The sequence below is a fragment of the Mustela erminea genome, chromosome 5 (genome assembly GCF_009829155.1).
Source record: "Mustela erminea isolate mMusErm1 chromosome 5, mMusErm1.Pri, whole genome shotgun sequence".
Classification (NCBI taxonomy): domain Eukaryota; kingdom Metazoa; phylum Chordata; class Mammalia; order Carnivora; family Mustelidae; genus Mustela; species Mustela erminea.
The window spans coordinates 73492563-73505149 of NC_045618.1; the positions used below are offsets into that span (position 1 = coordinate 73492563).

At 38.0% G+C, this 12587-nt stretch overlaps 1 gene segment (V, D, J or C); it reads left to right on the forward strand.

Annotated features, from left to right (window-relative positions):
• Positions 1-6036: 6036 nt before the first annotated feature.
• On the forward strand, positions 6037-12338 carry LOC116590168. The segment is given in 4 exon segments: positions 6037-6142; positions 6264-6559; positions 12166-12211; positions 12301-12338. Coding segments are annotated over 4 exon segments (426 nt in total).
• The last annotated feature ends 249 nt before the right edge of the window (positions 12339-12587 follow it).

The window sequence follows — 12587 nt, forward strand, 5'->3', positions numbered from 1 at the left end:
TCTTGTCTTTCAAATTGTACAAATGTCACTTTTCCCTTGTTATAAAACATTACATGCTAAATACAGAAAATATTTAAAATATAAATAGTGACATTGATAATTCTGTACCCAGATAATTTATTTCTAATGTTTGGTTTGCTCTCTTCTTAAATCTAATGTAAGTAGGATTCTGATTTTTTTTACTTAATGTTATATCATATAATTAAGTTATAACTTAGTGTTATATCATATAACTTAATGTTATATATATTACATTAATGTTATACTCAATGAATTGAGTATTCTCAATTTTAAGTCTCCTCCTCCAACACCTGCTTTTTAATAGCTCTGTGAGAGATTTTCAGAAATCACAATTCTGTTTTAAATTTTCTTCTTCTTTTTCTATATTTCTGGTAAAATTTGAGAGCCCTTTGTATGCGTTCTGATCATTTTCTTATTGAGAAAATGTGAGTTGGAATTTTCTTTAGAGCCCAGTGATGGTACATATTGTTTATATTTTTGAAGGAAATTAAAAGAAGTGATTTCTTCAAGAATAGGATCCTCTTCAAAAGAGGATTAAACTCTTCAAATTTTGTTAGTATGTGTTCACATTTACACTCATAATTTAGAAGTAAAAGTTGTACCTTATATAGTACAAACTTTTTTTCTTATTATCATTTGTTCAAGTGACTGTCTTTTTTCCATTGCATATTCTTTCCTGCTTTGTCGAAAATTAGTTGATAATAGAGTTGAGGGTCTTTTTTTGGCTTTCTATTTTCTATTCTGTTCCATTGATCTATGTGTCTGTCTTTGTGCCAGTACCATACTGTCTTGATGATGACATAGAAATAGAGCTTGATGTCTGGAATTGTGATGCCACCAACTTTGGCTTTCTTTTTCAACATTCTTCTGGTCATTTGGGGTCTTTTCTGTTTCCATATAAATTTTAGGATTTTTTGTTCCATCCCTTTAAAAAAATTGTTGGTATTTTGATAGGGATTGCATTAAACCTGTAGATTGCTTTAGGTAGCATAGACATTTTCATAATATTTTTTCTTCCAATCCATGAGCATTAAACACTTTTCCATTACTTTGTGTTTTCTCTAACTTCTTTCATGAGTACTTTATAGTTTGGATTGACTCCTTCATTTCTCTATCTTCTGTCTTGTTGGTGGTGTATAAAAAGGTAACTAATTTCTGTGCATTGATTTTATATCCTGACACTTTACTGAATTCCTGTACAAGTTCTAGCAGATTTGGAATGGAATCTTTTGGCTTTCCCATATATAGTATCATATCATCTGCAGAGTGATAGTTTGACTTCTTCTTTGCCTATTTGGATGCCTTTAATTTCTTTTTGTTGTCTGATTGCTGAATCTGGGACTTCTAGTACTATGTTGAATAGCAGTAGTGATTAGCACAAACTTTTTAATATAATTGTTCATCAGTAGATATTTATTAAAGAAAGAAGGAAAAGGTGAATTCTGGTATATATTTAAAATTTTTATTTAGGCTTTGAGATTAAATTAAATTTATACATTAAATATATGAATTTATAAGTTAACTTGTGATTAATAAAATCTTAGGGGCACCAATGAGGGGTTCAATTCTAGGACCCTGAGATCATGACATAAGCCAAAGGTAGACACTTAACTGACTGAGCCAACCAGGTACCCCCAAATCCAGTTGATTTTTAACTTTTGTGATTGGTGTTATTTTCTGATGGGAGAGGGCTTCAATCCATGCAGTAAATAAAGTACTATTATTAGTACATACACGTAGATGATGAAGGGAATGAAATTGTTTAAGATCCTTTTAGAGATACTCAAATACCTCCTTGGGACAGATTTACAGACCATATTCCACATTTCCAGATTTTGTGGGATTTAACAAAATCCAGATTTTGTCAGTTCCAAGACAGGCATGAAGAGCCCCATCATCTGCTATCCTAGAAATGTTTCCCTACCAGTGTTCATTTAAAGTTGTACCCAGTATGCTCCTACTGCGATGTCTCTGGCAGATTTTAGTAAGTGTTCATTGGCAATCATTTGCCTCTATCAGGACCCTATCCTGACTTTGATATATCTTGTTCTCATGGATCTCAGTCATTTTTCTGATTCTTTACAAAATTGGGGCCAAATATTCTACATCTAAGATGCAATTGTTAAACTTTTCCATGGACTTGTCTTTATGTTCTGTAAGAGGCTCCTGCATAAGAACTTTGATCTGAAAAGTATGCTTGTACAATAACCTCTTCATGTTTCCCTGCTTTACAGGGTCCTTTGTATTGTGAGACTTTGTCTTTACAGCAAAAAATTTTTTGAGTACCATGAAGACATTAAAAAATTCATGTATTTTCTGCATTAGAGGGTTAAGGAACACTAGAAAGTTAAGAAACTTTATTATCTTTATAGTATTTGGAAGCTTTGTCCTACACTGAAAACATATTGACTGTCACTGACTACATAATTTTTTTTTAAATGGTGCACCTGAGAGATATCTACTAGTTCAGCTACTAGAATTAACGTTGCTTCTGCTAAGAGACTGGGTTTTATAAAGCAGTCTAGAGTACTAATTTCATGACCAGGCTGGTATTGTCTTCTTCAATGTTTAACATAAAATTATTTTTTAAAAATCTGTTAATTCAGAATTTGATGCTAGAGTATCCAAAAGATCTGTCCAGCACATGGGCACTTCTTGAATGACAGAAGCACAATTGTGAGATTCTTTTCATTGAGAAATATATTCAAGTTGAATGATAGGAGGAGAAATTAGTATTTCCCATTTACTCAGCTAGTTGGGCGTTTTTAGATAGTTATAGTCTATCCCTTAGAGAGGAGACCAGTTTTCACTGTATGTGGTTCCATCGTACTTCATGCAGACATATACAACACAAGTTCTGACGATGCTTCAACCAATTTAGCTGAGGCTACAGTGATGTTGAGGCAAAGATGTTAAGCCTTGGCTACTATATCAAGAGACAGACAATGATAGGCAATGGATATTTGCTGTTTGCTATGATGTGGAGGAATATCATTAGGACACAGCCTTACTTTTAACATACATACACAGATAAAGTTCTATTACAATCAATTATTATATGATCAACAGTTCTGTGGAGGAGTATGGGGTAACCTAGAGTATATTCCCTTTAGAATTGAACATACAAACATGGAAGCTTACTGTGGTTCAGCTGAGGTAAGGGAAAAACATAAATTCAAAGGATTGATAACCTAATGACCAAACTCTGGTGTCTATTCTGGCCTTTCTGAACAGAGCTGAGCTGTGGAAATTGAACAATAAGGAGAAGACCTCGATGACAGGTCTATTGTCTGAGGGCTGCAACCTGAACTCTTCAGCAAAGAATGATTAGATTTTTCTACTTTTGGCCTCAACATAGGCATCTGAACAGATATGAGTAGTGAGGAGAAACACTGGCATAACAACAGGTACCTTGAAAGAGTTACAATGAATGTCTAAACACTTTGCCTTCTTATCACAGTGTGATTTATTTCTACCTTAGGTGATAGAGCAGCATATGTAATGTGAGGAAACATGACTCTCAATCATATGTTGTTTTCATAATGAACTACATGGAGTATTTTTTTTGAAGATTTTATTTATATATTTGACAGGCATCACAGGTAGAAGTAGGTGGTGGTGGGGAGAAGGCTCCCTGCTGAGCAGAGAGCCCGATGTTAAGCTCCATCCCAGGACCCTGGGATCATGACCTGAGTCAAAGGAAGAGGCTTTAACCCACTGAGTCACCCAGCACCACACATGGAGTATTTTTAATTAAGGGCCAACCCCCATATTCATCACAGATGCAAATGATTGGACATAGCATAGTTAAACCATCAATCCTCATTTCAATATAAAATTTTACTCATTCATTTTCAGATGTAATTGTTTCCAAGTTAAGGGTTGTTGAATGCAAAAGAATGTAGGGTAGTGAGACTCTCACTGGGACATGAGAATTATGACATGTCCCACACACTTGCTACACCAGGAAACCCCTGTTTCCTATTCTGGGGCCATAGAAGCAGATACCCAGCAATCCTTCCCTCCCCCTGTCAGGCTCCCCTCACAATGCCAAGCCCTTATATTGAAGAAGAAGAAGACATTTTCCATCTCATTGGAGAACTTGAACATATTGCTCTCCAGACTTCTGAAGGTGGTCATGGCTTCCATATGGCTAGGTAGGAAGAGGCCCTGTGGAAATGTGCCTCCTCTATGATCTAAAACAGGGGATAGAGGCAGTTTTGTGGATATTGTGGGAAGGAGGCGTGTTTCCACCTGCAGGAAACAGCCTGAGCTAAGCTTCCTCTATGTGTCTGGAGATAAATGTTCATAGTGCTTTACTGAAGATGTTTCCCTCTCCAGAACTTTATTCTGATAATCCTTATAAGTGATTTTACTTTGTTTTAAAAAATAAATGATCATAAAATGGGAGCTAAGGAAGTGCTTGTTTTTGTCTTTGGTGTATTGCAGAAAAAGACCAGCTTTTAAAAATTTGTTTAGTCACAGGGATGTTTTCCCATGCAGACTCCAGACCTTCTTCCCTGATATTTGATGACCATCTTGGCTGGAGGGCAGTTATCACAAATGAAATCTCACAAACTGGTTTGGGACTGGGTATGACAAAACCATGGTGGGGAGTTTTTTAAAAGTTCAAAAAATTATAAACTTGTGGGTCCCAATCCTGCAAAATATGAGTCCTGGAGTTATTGGTGGGATCATAATATGTGTAATTTATTTTTATTTTTATTTTTTTAAAGTTTTATTTATTTATTTGACAGAGATCACAAGTAGGCAGAGAAGCAGGCAGAGAGAGAGAGAGAGAGAGGAGGATGCAGGCTCCCCACTGAGCAGAGAGCCCGACACAGGGCTCCATCCCAGAACTTTGGGATCATGATCTGAGCCGAAGGCAGAGGCTTTAGCCCACTGAGCCACCCAGGTGCCCCATAATATGTGTAATTTTAAATCACTGGTACATTGGTTTTACTATCAGCTACTGTGTGGATATAAGCTGTTATGTCTTTAACAATTTGAAAAGATGGGGAGAACGCAATCCTAAATCATGCTCCAGGCATTTGGTGCAAATCCACATGTTCAAGGTTCCCTGCCCTGTGGAGGAAAATTATTTGATTAACATATGGCAACATAATGATACACACAACAACAGTGAAAAGCATCCTTGAGGCTAGATATCCACCAAATATATGATTGATACTTGTTGCCTGATTCACATGTACTAGTTATATTAGAATCATTGAAATTGTGGAATAAGGTATTGATCTCAGATAATTTCTATAGGGATTAGATAACTGTGATTATGATTTTTTTCTGGATAAGGTTAATATTTTTCATTTTTGAAATGATTTTGCAGGGATATTTGAATATTGACAAGGTAATGTGAGTTTTTCCTCCTAACAAGCTTTAATTAAAAATATTGCATGCCTTACAACTGGTACAATGTAGGACTGAGGGAATATTGTATTCTAGTAGTAGTGATTCCTCAATCAAAAGCTATTTAATTATTATTTTTGTTTAATTTAGCAGATATCAGTGAGCGTTTAATGAATGACAGTCCTTGTTCCACATGTGGGGTGGAGATCTTAAAAGTGAACAATAATTATGTGACTTCTTATTACTTCCTTAGATTTCAAGTTAAAACCCTTTTATGACATTCTATTGCATTATTGGCTGGCTCTGAATGGATATATAAAAATATTAAAAAAAAAAAAACTGTTCTAAAATGCTCAAGACAATGGGTATCTTCTCAGCTACAGAAATTCCCTGGGATGTGTGTTAAAGAATTTCCATATCAGGTAGAGTATTAAGAACAAAATAGACCCGAGAGGTCAGGATTGCTGTTGTTCAGACTTCCAAGGGCCACCTGCAGCCTGACATGTGCCTCATGAAGTCAGGGATGAAACAGATGGCTGACTTGGGGCAGATTCTGGCCAACATGCATTTCAGTCCACCAGGGGGTGCAGCTTCCTACCACAATCACATTTCCTGTGTGAAATTTAGGCTTCCACTGATCATTTCTCTATCACTCCAACCTTTCTTCATAGTAGGAATGAAGAACATTATTTAGGTGATACTCCAGAGATGAAGTGTTCTCCAGGCTTTGTGACTGTGCTACTCTTAATGCTTGGTAAGTAAAATACCTCTTAAATTTGGATTCTTTCTTCCATTGTGTCAGCAAATTGTTTAACTGTAATTTCTCGAAGAGCTTTATACGTAAGGTGACACATGTCTCTTTTATTTTCCCTCAGGAAAAACCCATGGAGACTCAGTGACTCAGATGGAGAGCCAAGTGACCCTCTCAGAAGAGGCTTCCCTGACTATCAACTGTACTTATACAACAACAGGTTACCCCACTCTTTTCTGGTATGTCCAGTATCCCGGTGAAGGTCTAGAGCTCCTCCTGAAAGCCTTGAAGGACAAGGAGAAGGGAAGCAACAAAGGATTTGAAGCCACCTACGACAGCAAATTGAAATCCTTCCACTTGGAGAAAGGCTCAGTGCAAACCTCAGATTCAGCTGTGTACTACTGTGCGATGACTGACACAGTGACAGGGACTGCAGGGGGAGCTGAGCGCAAACTCTGAGCGGAAGAGGGGCCTGGATGCTGAGTGTCTCTGCCTGATCCACTCTGGTTCAAGAAGTCTATTGTTTGTCCATCAGTGTCTGATTGATACAAAAATCATACAAATGACTAGAGCATAGGAACCAGAAGTAACATTCTCCAACTGACACTGAGAACAGTTTGATGCCAAGAGTGCTTCAGCCAGAAAATAAGTAATTTCATGGTAAAACCACAAAACAATGAAGTGGTCTCTTGCTCATCCTTGCAGTGAACTTCCAGCCCCACAAGTTGTTCAGAGCACCCTGGTGGGTGTTGCTGTGTCTATGACACTTTCAGAGACACAGTGTGCATGAGAAGATGGCCTCTCTCTGCCCAGTCTTCCTGACAGAGTATGGCATGAGAGGTGATGGGAGAGCTTCAACTGCAAACCAAGTTTTAGTAGAGAAAGAAGGGAAGGGAAGAAAGGAGGAGAAACACATGTACCTGAGCAAGGAAGAGAGAGACCAGGAACCTCTGCCCTTTCTTTTCTAGTGAATAAGGTGGCAGACTTGGGCTGATATTCAACATGTAGGTTTGGGAGCAGAAACAGAGGGGAGATTATGGCTCATGTCCTGACCAGTTAAACAGATCAGTTGGCTTTCTGACAGTAAGAACTCAAGTGTGATTGTTCTCAGTGCCCAGAAATTATGGTGAGAGAAAATGCTCTTTCACTGATGTTTCCTAACAATATTGATAGTTAGGTGACATGGGGAGGGAAATCCTGTTGATTTCTCTAACTCCTGTTTTGCAACCTCTCACAGAGGACCACAAATCATGGATGGGAGAACGTATGGGAGTCAGTACAGTTGTGTAAAGTGTAATAGAAAAGCAATGTCTATGTCGCACTAACCTACTTTGCTAGTATTGTGGCAACATTTTAAAATTATCATCCCCTTATCTGCAGATTTTATGAATGAGCTATGATCAGAATATTAAAATACTTCCTATTGTACTAGTTATATATTCTTGGTATAATGTAATTTTTTGTAAATTGGTTTTAAACATAAATTTTATTTTCAAACCTGTATAAATATAAATGCATGTGAAAATATAAACAATTCAAAAGGGTATATAATAAGAGTTGTCCTCAGATATTTGGATAAACATGGTAAATTGGGCAGGCTGTCTGGCTCTTTCAGTAGAACTGTGACCCCAGATCTCATGGTTGTAAATTTGAGACCCATGGTGGGTGTTGAGTGTTCTCTAGTTCCTCGAGTAGAGATCCTTTACCTCTTTCATTAGGTTTATTCTCAGGTATCTTATGGTTCTTGTTGCTATAGTAAATGGAATCAATTCTCTAATTTTCCTTTCTGTGTTTTCATTGTTAGTGTATAAGAGAGCAACTGATTTCTGTACATTGACTTTGTATCCTGTCACATTACTGAATTGCTGTATGAGTTCTAGTAGTTTGGGGGTGGAGCCTTTTGGGTTTTCCATATAAAGTATCATGTCATCTGCAAAGAGAGAGAGTTTGACTTCTTCATTGCCAATTTGGATACGTTTTATTTCTCTTTGTTGTCTGATTGCTGTTGCTAGGACTTCTAATACTATGTTGAACAAGAGTGGTGAGAGTGGGCATCCTTGTCCTGTTCCTGATCTCAACAGGAAGGCTGTGAGCTTTTTCCCATTGAGGATGATATTTGCTGTGGGTTTTTCATAGATAGATTTGATGAAGTTCAGGAATGCTCCCTCTATCCCTATACTTTGAAGTGTTTTAATCAGGAACAGATGCTGGATTTTTTCAAATGCTTTTTCTGCATCAATTGAGAGGACCATGTGGTTCTTCTCTCTTCTCTTATTGATTTGTTCTATCACATTGATTGATTTGTGAATGTTGAACCATCCTTGCAACTGAGGGATGAATCCCACCTGGTTATAGTGGATGATCTTTTTAATGTGCTGTTGGATCCCATTTTCTAGGATCTTGTTGAGAATCTTAGCATCCATATTCATCAGTGATATTAGTCTGAAATTCTCCTTTTTGGTGGAGTCTTTGCCTGGTTTGGGGATCAAGGTAATGCTGGCTTCATAAAAAGAGTCTGGAAGTTTTCCTTCTGCTTCAATTTTTTGAAACAGCTTCAGGAGAATAGGTGTTATTTCTTCTTTGAGAGTTTGGTAGAATTCCCCTAGGGAATCCTTCAAGTCCTGGGCTCTTGTTTTTTGGGAGGTTTTTGAGCACTGCTTCAATCTCGTTACTAGATATCAGTCTACTCAGATTGTCAGTTTCTTCCTGGTTCAATTTTAGAAGTTTATAGTTTTCCAGGAATGCATCCATTTCATCTAGGTTGCTTTACTTATTGGCATATAACTGTTGATAATAACTTCTGATGATTGTTTCTATTTCCTTGGTGTTAGCTGTGATCTCTCCCTTTTCATTCATAATTTTATTAATTTGGGCCGTCTTTCTTTTTTTTTTGGATTAGTGTGGCCAATGGTTTATCAATCTTATAGATTCTTTCAAAAAAACAGCTTCTAGTTTCATTGTTGTGTTCTACTGAATCTCTAGTTTCTATCTCATTGATCTCTGCTCTAATCTTGATCATTTCCCTTCTTGTGTGTGGAGTTGGCTTAATTTGTTGTTGATTCTCTAGCTCTTTAAGGTGTAGAGACAGCTGGTGTATTCTGGGGTTTTCCATTTTTTTGAGGGAGGCTTGATGGCTATTTATTTCCCCCTTAGGACCAACTTTGTTGTATCCCATAGGTTTTGGACTGAAGTGTCTTCATTCTCATTTGTTTCCGTGAACCATGTAAGTTCTTCGTTGATCTCCTGGTTGATCCAAGCATTCTTAAGCAAGGTGGTCTTTAGCTTCCAGGTGTTTAAGTTCATTCCAAACTTTTCCTTGTGGTTGAGCTCCAGTTTCAAAGCATTGTGATCTGAGAATATGCAGGGAATAATCTCAATCTTTTGGTATCAGTTGAGCCCTGATTTGTGACCCAGTATGTGATGTATTCTGGAGAAGGTTCCTTGTGCACTTGAGAAGAATGAGTATTCTGTTGTTTTAGGTTGGAATGTTCCGTATATATCTATAAGGTCCGTCTGGTCCAATGTGCCACTCAATGCTCTTGTTTTTTTATTGATTTTCTGCTTGTATGATCTATTACTGAGAGTGGCGTGTTAAGATCTCCTACTATTAGTGTATTCATATCAATATGACACTTCATCTTGATTAACAGTTCTCTTCTGTAATTGGCTGCTCCCATATTGGGGGCATAAATATTTACAATTGTTAGATCTTCTTGGTGGATAGTCCCTTTAAGAATTATGTAGTGTCCTTCTATATCTCTGACTACAGTCTTTAGTTTAAAATCTAATTTATCTGATATGAGAATCGCTACCCTAGCCTTCTTTTGAGCCCCATTGGCATGAAAGATGCTTCTCCATCCCTCCACTTTCAGTCTGGGTGTATCCTTAGGTTTGAAATGGGTCTCTTGTAGACAACATATGGATGGGTCTTGTCATTTTATCCAATCTGCAACCCTGTATCATTTTACGGGCACATTTAGGCCATTCACATTGAGAGTGATTATTGAGAGATACGTTTTTATTGACATCATGTTACCTGTGAAGTCTTCATATCTATAGATTGTCTCCCTATATTTCTGTTCAATGATATTCTTAGGATTTTTCCTCTTTTATAGAACTCCTCTTAATATTTCTTGCAGCATTGGCTTGGTGGTCAAATACTCTTTTAAACCTTGCCAGTCTTAGAAGTTCTTTATCTCTCCATCCATTTTGAACATGTCTTGCCGGAGAAAGTATTCTTGGCTGCATCTTCTTCTCATTTAGTGCCTTGAATACTTCTTGCTAGCCCTTTCTGGCTTCCCAGGTTTCTGTGGACAGGTATGATGTTATTCTGATGGGCTTTCCTCTGTACATAAGAAATTTCTTTGTCCTAGCTACTTTCAAGAGCACTTGTCTACAATTATGATTCATCATTTTCAATATCAGGTGTCTTGAGGTCTTTCTAGATTCTATGATCTTGGGGGGAGACTGTTCTGCTTCTAGCACATGAACGCTGGTTCCATTCACAAGACTGGGAAAATTTTCATGGAGAATTTGTTCAACTAAATCTTCTAGTCTTCTTTCTTTCTTCTTCCCCTTCAGGGATTCCAATAATTCTGACATTGGAACATTTCATGGTGTCATTTATTTCCCTAATTCTGTTTTCATGGCTACTAAGCTGTTTGTTCCAGGCTTCCTCCTAATCCTTTTTCTCTGTTTGTCCTCCAGATCACTAATTCTATCTTCTGTCTCAGTTACCCTAGCTTTGAGAGAATTTAGATTAGATTGGAACTCATTAAGAACATTGTGAACATCATCACTGGTGGCTTTCACTTCTGCCCTAATCAATTCCATTTTGTCATCCATGGCTTTCTCCAACCTAGCTACTGCCTGGATAATTGTTAGCCTGAATTCCCTTTCTGACATATTGTCTATGTCCATACTCATTAGCTCTGTTGCAGAAAGCCCATTCTCTGAATTTTTCTTCTGTTGGGCATTCCTCCTCCTAGTCATTTTGGTGAGAGATGGCTGAATGGATGTGTAGCTGAATGTATTGACCTTGGTGCAGGCAAGGTTCACCCTGGAAAGCTTCTGAGCAGTCAAGAGTTCCCACCCAAAAGAAAGAAAAAAGAAAAGAAAAAGAGGTGGGGGGGAAGAAAGATAAAATAAAAGAGAAGGCCCAGCCCAAATGTGCCCCAAGGTAAGATTTATGAAGTATACAAACAAAAACAGAGAAGCATAAAGACTGCCAAAAGTGGATGACAAGAGAAAAAAATATATATATAAAAACCAAACCAAACAAAAGAACCTCATCAAAAAGAGCCTCAAGTGTAAGATTTATATACTACCAGGACAAAAACAAATACACAGAAACATTGGTGGAAGAAAAATATGGGAGAGTGGTTTTAAATTCTCAGTGGTCTAGAAAGGTTATTTTGATTCCTCCTGGATATAGCTTGATATCTTAGTTAAAGGACTCAACTTTCCTAAGATAAAGGGGGATTAAAAACTGGTTTATCTATAGGGATAGCATTGATTGGGGAAGGGGATTACCTTGAAGCTTAACTCTATATGAATATTTAAAAAAAAAAAAGGATAAACTAAACTAAACTAAAATAAAATCTAAAAAAATTAAAAAATAGAAAAGCAAAAGAGAAACACAGGTATATGTATCAAAAAGTTCAGGTTAAAGGGTTATTATGGCATTTGATGTACTGGACATCTCACTGTGATGGTAAATAGGTTAAAAAGTTATATATATTAAAAAAATGAACCAGAATTGTGGGAACGAATTAAAAATGAAAGTTATATCTATGAAGTAGTGGTGGTTGTCCTCTTTTTTTTTTTTGGTTGGTTTTCTGGAGAGGGGCCTGCTGCATGGGTTTTCAGGCAATGTCCCTAGAGTTAAGTCCTCCTGCCCCCCATCAAGGGGTGGGCTCTGAGGAAACCGGTTTTTCAGGCTTTTGTGCTCTGGAGGTTTTTTTTTGTTTGTTTGTTCATTTGTTCTCTCTCCCCTTGGCAGCTTTTGATGGTTTTTGGAGGTTTAGTGGAAAGTAAACTTCATCCAGACCTCCGTCTCAGCGAGAAGCCTCAGTCTGTTCCCCTCTGGGTGCTCCAGAGCACATAAATTCGCCCTGGGCCGGTGGCAGAGCATGTTCTCAGTACGGTCTCTGGGGTCACAGGAACTCCCGCTTGTACCCAAAATGACGATAGCCGATAGCCACGGCTGTCTGGGTAGCTCCAGACCACCAGAGAAGTCCCAAGCAGGGATAGCGCCCTGAGATTTTCCTGCTGGCCCAGGCTGGGAGTGCTCAGACTCTCTGGGGTCCAAGAGAGTGCTGGCTGATGCCTGCATGCACCTCTCTCAAGGCTGGGTGTATGTGTGTAAGGCGCGCCTCAGGCTGTGGCCACAGGGCAGGCGGAGAGTGCCGCTCTTCTGCCCCCGTAGAGATCCAGAAGTGTATAATTC